This window comes from Triticum dicoccoides, chromosome 3B (assembly GCF_002162155.2).
Source record: "Triticum dicoccoides isolate Atlit2015 ecotype Zavitan chromosome 3B, WEW_v2.0, whole genome shotgun sequence".
Classification (NCBI taxonomy): Eukaryota; Viridiplantae; Streptophyta; class Magnoliopsida; order Poales; family Poaceae; genus Triticum; species Triticum dicoccoides.
The window spans coordinates 10,743,983-10,752,688 of NC_041385.1; the positions used below are offsets into that span (position 1 = coordinate 10,743,983).

At 43.3% G+C, this 8,706-nt stretch overlaps 1 protein-coding gene across 1 annotated transcript; it reads right to left on the bottom strand.

The window, feature by feature from the left end:
* Positions 1-1,331: 1,331 nt before the first annotated feature.
* LOC119280478 (putative E3 ubiquitin-protein ligase SINA-like 6) lies at positions 1,332-2,704 on the bottom strand. Its single transcript, XM_037561310.1, has 2 exons — positions 2,400-2,704; positions 1,332-2,278 (listed from the first exon to the last, which is right to left on the bottom strand). The coding sequence occupies exons 1-2, from the start codon at positions 2,664-2,666 to the stop codon at positions 1,565-1,567; spliced, it is 981 nt and encodes a 326-aa protein (XP_037417207.1). The 5' UTR covers positions 2,667-2,704; the 3' UTR covers positions 1,332-1,564.
* Between the last annotated feature and the right edge of the window lie 6,002 nt (positions 2,705-8,706).

Consider the following 8,706-nt stretch of genomic DNA (forward strand, 5'->3'; position numbering starts at 1 on the left):
CATTCTCCAGTTGGTCAGTATGCTGGCACAACTCTTGTAGGACGATAACCCACTATTTCCAATATCATCTTTTGTGCTAAGTCCTTGTTGTTTCGTTGTCATTCTCTATTTCTTGAGTCTTCGGGTCCTCTTTCAGTTTGTTACTGTTTATGTTTAGATTTTTGTTTCATTCTTCAGTCCATCAGTTGTTTACTTATTCCTTTTGTCTTCAGTATTTTTGTGTGTTATAATTTTCTCTTATTTAGATAATCTTTGTGTATTATCATTGGCTTAATATATAGTTTTAAGAAATTTTTTGTGTATTCTTCCATGTTTACTTATTTAGTTTGAAGTTTTTATTCTTTCTTTTATGCGGGGGTGTTTAAGATTTTATTCATCTTCAGTAATCTCTGTGTATTACGATTGTTCATATTTTAGCATCTTCAGTTTTGTTTAGTATTCTCATTTATCAGTTCATTAGCATGCAGCCCCTCGGTATGAATGCATCAGTTAGTTATATATACATTATGTGTTTAGTCTCTCGCTCATTCAGTGTCCTTCCTCTCCCAAGTTCTTTGTATGTCTGTCTTACTAAGCCACATTATCTTGCGTGAACTAATCTTGTATTATTATTAATTAAGCCGTATCAGTCGTCAATGCATTCGTTTCTAGTCGATCAGTTCAGTCATGTTTCTACGAACACATAAATATGCTATGGGCCATGGGCCATGGAGACCATGCACAGTGGTTCATCTAGTTGTAGTTGCTTGTAAATCATATTTGTCTTCCCATTTTTATTTCTTTGTCTTTCATCCGTTTAAACTCTTTAGTTCTTCACCTTTTTCTTTCATTTTTCATTTTTACCTTAAGCTTGTCATTCTTCTTGTATTTCCGACAAACTATGGTATACTTTCTGCATCAATTTTTTAAAGACCGTCACATAATAGAGTAGATAGATTACTCCTAATCTGGCCGTCATATGAAGCCACCTTCATGGCTTATATCAGTACAGAGTTCACGGGTGCAAATGAAATGCTTTGGAGCTACTCCTCCTATCAAAATATAAGACGTTCTAACATTTTTTTAGAATCAAGTGCATATAGACATGTTTTAGTATTTTTGTTCACTCATTTTAGTATGTATATAGTCTTTTCTTTGGTTTTTTGCGAAAAAACTATATGTAGTCCATATTAAAATATTCAAAATATCTTATATTCATGAATGGAGTAAATATTAAAAATATCTTATATTCATGAATGGAGTAGTACATAACTGTCACATAAGGCATATAACTTTTTGTTTGATGGAACATAATGCATATAACCTGGTGGGAGAAGTATGCAACACTCTGTTAATAATCAAACATATAAGCAGCATACATTTAGGTTCACTTGTTACACAAATGATCTTATATGCAAGAGTCACAAAATACGCCTTCCACAGTTGGAAATTACTTCAACTGCTGACCTAAGATTTAAGTGACTACTCCATCACCATCAAAATCCATCATCTCTCAAGCTAAAGTAAACCAAATTAAACCCTACACATTACTAAGATCACTAGAAGACTAAACTTGTGGAATCATTTAGGATGAGGTCTTGTCAATACGAATGCGGAGCCAAACCATCCTGGACCTGGACGGCCCATCCCAAGCAAGCATCTTGGGCGGCACCGCCAAGAAGGTCATCAGCTCCTCCACGACGAGGACGTCGGGCTCCTTGGTGCTCGTCACCTCGATTTCAGCCCTGACAGTGTTGACCCTGCCGTTAACCGCCGACGGCGGCCCATTCACCCACACCTTGGCCGTGTAGTGCGGCGGCGGGGAGGCCCCCGCCCTGATGCACACAACCGACACAGCGATAGGTGCGCTTGGACCGAGAGCGCCGCCGACCACGAGGAACACACGCTCGTCCTCCTCCGCGAACAGCAGGCGCCGCGGCTCCGACACCGGCACCTGCAGCTGAAGAACCTTGCCATACTGGATCGTTTGCACGGGCATGGGGTGGACATCGGTGAGGTGGTGGGGGAGCGTCTGCGGCGGGCCTTCAAAGCCGCAGCCGGGAACGGGGCACTTGCAAGGCGCGAACGGGCACGCGTCCTGGTGGTCTTGGAGCTTGTGGTAGGTGATGAAGAGCCCGCAGCCGTCGTGTGCGCACTCTACCGTGGCCGCGGAGACCACGGCGTCCATCGCCGTGTTATGGACGTCGAAACCACCGCCACGTTCGCACTTCTGACACTGCCGCTCATTACCGGGGCGCTCGCCGCGGCAGTCGCCGCATGCCAGGTGCCCAGCATTACACTGCACAAATTAACCGAACAACACCGCGTCAAGAAACCCGCGCCTCCCTTCCTCGGTCGGTCCGGTGAAGGGAACAAATAGAGGAAAGAATCGACGGGGACGGGATATGGTCGAACCTTACCTGGTGGACGGGCGGCTTCAAGGGGCGGGAGCAGAAGTGGCACTGCAGAACGGTGAGGCCCAGATGGGCCTCCTTGGTCGGGGCCTGTATCGCCGGCACGATCTCGCCCGCCTCGTGCATGAGCACGACCATCTCTTGCTTCACCGGGGCCGGCCTGGCCAGCACCAGATCCAGCCTCCGCTTCTTGGCGCTCTGGCCGCCGCCCGTCTCCATCGCCGACGGCGAGCCCCTGACCCTTTCCGACGAGCTACCACTAGCAGCCTGCATGCTCAACCACTCTGCCTGTCTTAAGTGTGAAATGCTCGGCTCGCGAGGTGGAAGAGAAGACTGGGAAAAGCAGCAAGCGCGGCGGGTGAATTAATAATGCCCCCGTTAACAGGCCGATTGATTTGACAGTGGTAAAAAAAAAGGATGCGGCGTGCTTGACGTTGCAGCAAGCCAAAGCCGTAGCCGTACAGTGACCGCAGTATCGCACAGTCCAGCTAGCCGGTTCCTTACTAGGCAAGTTAAAAGTACAGCGTCAAGTCCTCGCCTACTACCTCCGCTCCTCGTTATATTTTATGCTAAATTTTAACCATAGATTTAACTAACATCATCAAAAATTATATCACTAGAAACTATGTTCAAATACGAATTGAGTGATATAATTTTTTGTCACATGCATTAACATTTTATTAGTTAAATATTTGATCAAAATTTGATACAAAATACAAAAAAGATCAATAAACAAGGAAGGAGGTAGTACGAGTTACGGCTGCAAGTTGATGTCAAGACCGTAGGGCAAATTCATCCTTTTTATTGCCATGACAAATGTACATAACAACCATGGCAAATTTTCTTTCCACATTTCATGGAAAAAATTCTATGGACCATGCCAAATTATTTTATTGCCATGTCAAATTCGTCATGGCAAAAAGTAGTGTATAAAATTTCTCCATGGCAAATTGATCCTTTCTATTACCATGGAAAGTTCATGGCATTTTTAGTGTATGGAGCATGGCAAATTTTTGAATCAATTTCATTTTTTATTTAAACATTGGCAAAAAGAAATATTTGTAGCACGACAATCTTTGTGTGTGTTATTTTTTCATATATGGAAAATTTCTCATACAAACACATGGAAATTTAAATTAAAATACCATGGAATTTTTATTATTGAATCTGCCATGGCAATATTTCAATCAAACCTCTACTTTACACTTTTCTTCATTCTATATTTTTTACATGGTAATTTTTGCCATGTCATTTTGTTGAACGCAATTCTTTTCCATGTCAATTCTAGGAATTGCCATGTGATCTTAATCAGTGTTGTTGTTAGAATATTTCTTTTTCTATGGATTGGATATTTTTTTGGCTGGCCACATAAAAATATTCCCTAGTGAATTTTGGCTCAATTTTTGTCTAATTTTTTTCCTTAGGTAACTAGCCAGAAAACTGGGTAGTATAGACCAGTGCTCAAACTCTCCATTTCTCTCGTAGCTATTCAAAATGAGGTAAAGTTTTATTTGGAACTTTTTTTGCAAGATAAATTAGCATTGATCAAAATATGGGTCATTGCAATTTCTGTTGGATTTTTCATGCTACCTTTCATTGCAATTTCTGCTGAGTTCAACGGTTGGATTGGAATACTAACAGATATATTTTTCCTTCTTTTCCAATTACTTCTAGACCTTCAATGCAGGGCGTGCCGGTCACCGGCTGAAGTTGCAGGACGACGGTTCCCGAGGCGCGACGGGACATGGCATTGCCATAGCTGCACCGCGCAGCCGTAGCCTCTGATGGGGGACTGTGTACGTACGACTTTGACGCTGCGTTGAGTACGGTAGAATTGTTTATCCAACAGCAGAACCAGCTGGACTATAAAGAAATTGTTGCAGCGCCAAACGTCTCTAGCCTTGTTGGATAGTTACCAAAAGAAGTTACTATTATACTGCTAAAATAGTTACTAGGACTATCCTGAAAAAAAAAGTTAGAACTGAGACAAACTTGCTTGGACGGCCAGGATACGGTTGCTATGTTTCACAACCTTACATCAAGTAATAAGTTAAGCTTAGTTGGCCAAAGTATTAGTTTAGCTTCACTGCCTATGGCAACATGACCAAAGTTCACTGTACTATTTCAAACCTAAAAAAATTCCCGTATCACTTCGGTCAGTTGGATGCTTCCCAGTCATCCAGATGTCCCCGACACGATGACGGCAAGCTGCACTGGGAAACGGCAAAATGAAGCGCAATAAATGTGGCGTGGCGTGCTTGCCTGGCCCTTGGGCAGTAAAGAAGGCATTGGAGCAGTCGGGGAAAGAGATTCGCTGAACAGAGTAAATCTGTGGATTTACGGCCCAGTTCAAAGCACAAATAGTACACAACAGGAGAATAAAAGGCAAGTATGCAGAAAGGCCTCGATTGTACAACAAGTAATACGGGAGAATAAACGGTCTTCCTTTATTTTGTTTTATAAACCCCATTATGTGCTAGTATAGTAAAAATGCAAACACATAATGGGGGTTTGTAAAACAAAATAAAGGAAGAATGTTTCATTAAAACCTACAAGTATGCAGAAATGCCTTGATTGTACAACAAGTGCACTGGGAAAAAATTGGTTGGAGTAGATGATCCGTTTCGTGTGAAACTAGAAGCTATGCACAGTCATGAAATCGTAAAAGAGTGTCCAGAATTTTGTTCAAGCGCGATAAATATCTTGTAATACCTATTAACAAAAAAAGTTTCTCCGCTTTATTACATATAAAGTAACCACTAGACCATGATGACGCGCGTTGCTGCGCCCGCCCATGTTACGACAGAATGATAAAATATCATGTAAACTTTTGAAAATGTAAAACATATGAATTAAATTTGCATGACGTAACACACATATTTTATATGACATAGTAATTATGTCATGTGGAGTAGAATTGGCTAGGTGACTGCTCAGGTTTTTTAAATAAATAGTGCATATAAAAAAGGAATACAAGAATAGCTTTTTTTAGAAGGAATATAAGAATAGCTGGGTGGCGCTGATATGCGGACACACGCATCTACGTTTTTTAGGCTACACACGCAGCTATGTACGTATGTGTTTTACACTTTGTTCGCTGAAACCAGTTCACAGGCCCAATAAACAATCGAAACCCAATAAACAACAGGTGGCGTAGATGGTTCTGCGGAGCAGTAGCCCAAACAAAGGTACAGGCGACATGATCGCGATCCTATGGCTAGCAACGCCAAAACGCTGTGGAGCCTCGTAGGTCTCTCAGTTTTACTGTTTTGTAATTATCGAGCTACCAATACAAACACGCCAACGCAACATACACCCAAGACATGATACAAATACGCTGAAACAGCCTCACTACCCCATATAACTCCAAGCCAATAAATAGGTGAACAATACTCCATCACTATGGAGTGTCAGGGCACACAACCATGGACATGACATCACAGTGAGATGAAGCCTTGCCCGAGGTGGCGCTTTTAAGAAGGGAACGACAACGAAGCACCACCACCTCCCAATCCGAAGACCAGGGTTTCCCCGGAGGACCACAATGAACAGTGAGTACCCATGACGAGGCCTATAAGAAGGGGACGACACGAGAACACCGCCCCACCGACTTGACAAGTCAAAACGGTTTTTCACTCCGACCAGCACTCACCGTCACCAAATTGAGCTATGGCCTACCGCACCACGCCACCGAACGTCACACCCTAGCCACCACGCCGCCCACACGACCGTAGTCGCCAAACAAGGGCTAAGCTGCATGCTCCGCCCCTAGCGCCACGGCTCCCACCACCAAGGTCGCCGCCCCCGACATCCGTGGCACCAACTCCATCCCTGCCACAGGCTCATAACCAAGATGGCAGAAGAGACGGGCGGGAAGGCACCTCCTTCCACACCCCTGAATAGCTGCCAGGTCCACGCTTGGCCAGAGCTGGCCTGCACCGCCCCACCTTGCCCCACCCGGGCAAAGCCGAGCTCATCGATGGCACGCCACCACTAGACCGGAGGCAAGGACGATGACGTCATGCCCCCCCCCCCACCCCTTGACGACGGATCATCCCTCAATGGTGGATAGAGCTGGGAAATGTCCAACCCTTCAGTGCCCCTGTACAACCCTGTACAAACACAACTTTGTAATTGAGTGGAGACCACCACACGAGTCGCTCACCAATAGACTAACGCTGGAGCATGCACTAGGATGCAAACCAACCTGGAGCACCACCATGGGCTACCACCACGCCATCACAGCCCACATCCACGCCAGGGACCCGAAGGGCCGCTGCCACCATCCAGCACCGCACGTTGGCCACAAGTGGTCAAATCCGGACGGCTCTGACCAAACCGGCGCCCATCACGCGCGCTGCAGTGGATCTGACGTGCCTCCTAGCCGAAGAATAGAAGAGGGAGAGGCCGACACACATTTTTTCACTCCATTGTGTGAATTTTTCTATCCGACATATGACACTACTAGGAAAATGCTAATTAGTGGCGCACCTGTTTTGGCCATTAATGGCGCACTACAGGTGCGCCACTATCATCACGCCACTAGTAATTTTTAGTAATGGCGCACCTATAGTGCGCCTAGAGGTGTGCCATTACTATCTGACTTAGTAATGGTACATTACATAGAAGTGTGCCATTACTAACAAAAAAATTAATCTTTTTTTAGAAATTTTTGTTCAAAAATTTGTTCATTTTTTTCGGGTTTTTTCTTAATCTCGGGTCACTATGGCTTAATCTCGGGTCAATATGCTTAATCTCAAATCAAATCGCACTCTATGGTCAAACTTTCCAAAAGATCATCCATCCTCACACTACTCCAGCCCAAGCACGCTTAACTTCAGAGTTCTATCCAACCCTAGCACCAGCTAACTTAACAGGCACTTGTTGATATATCTAGTATATCAATCCTATTAAACCTTGTTGATGTCTAGGACTTTGTTCATGTTCATGAGTGTGCTGAAATTTTGAAAAAATATTTCAAACTTCCGTTCATATTACGTATCATATTTTGAACATTTTTTCCAGAAAAAAAATATGGGCTGGAATTTTTTCCCTGTTACTAGTGGCGCACCTAGCAAATGGTGCGCCACTACTAAGTTTGATTTTTTTTTCCATTTTCCCCCTCTATATCTTAAAAGCCCCGTTTCTTTCATTTTGTTAGGTTTTTGGGGATTCTAAAAATCTTCAACGAGGTTCCCCCCGTTGAATTCGGATGTAACTTTTTGAGTAGATGATTTTTCATATAAAAAACTTTTTAATTTGAGTTCATATGCAAAAGTTATGCCTATTTTACAAATTCCAGAGAGATTTTGCAAATAAAGTCGAAATTCATATTTGTAAATTTTCCCAACAAGTAGACCACATATCACATGGCAAACTTATTTTTTTGACATTTCCATCATTTTCTTTTATTTTTTTAAAATTAAAAAGGCGGTCCAGGGGGTGCATTCGGTGGAATTTTTGGTCAAAGTTAGAATGGCGCACCGTGGGTGTGGTGCGCCATTACTAGTTTTGGAAAAAAATTGTTAGTAGTGGCGCACCGTGGATGTGGCGCACCTATACATGGGGCGCCACTGCTATATAGCAGTGGTGCGCCATTAATGTCCATATTGGCTATAGCCCTTTTCCTAATAGTGTGATCATCGTCGTGGATTGTTCATTGCATTCATTTTCAAGTAATCACTTATAACATTATAGATGTGTCATTCTTCCACCTATAGTATTAACTCTCTAAGGGAAACTCCAATGCGGTACATCAAAACAGACACCACCAAACGTTTGCAGACACGTTTTGACGTGTCCCCTGATAGTGGAACGGAAGACAGACATCCAACCGTATCCACCAAATGTTCGCTCTTTTTCAAATGAAGAGAGAATAGAAAAAGGAGAAAGAGAAAAGATGGGTTTGGTGCGGTTTGAGACTGAGTTGATGTGTCTGTAGCGTGTTTGGACTCCCACAAACCATTTCTATGTTTGGTTCCGGTTTATGGAATTTCGAACATCCGGATAAGTTCATAGAACATTTGGTGGATATCATTGGATGGTAAAGTGTCCAGACACGCCGGTTCAGATATTTGGGGACGATTTGAAGCATGACATTAGAGTCGACCTAAAGAGCGTGAATGATGAATTTGCGGCTTCGTGTCGATGTACATTACAACTTTTTAAATTCTCCTCTTTTTGTATTTTTTTCTCAAGCTTAAAATATTCAGCCCCCCCCCCCCCTCCCCCCCTCCGAATAATCAGTTTTGTTAGTAACAAGATGAATCTCTTATGTCTCGCTATTGGATGTCCATTTCAAATCTAGTTCCAG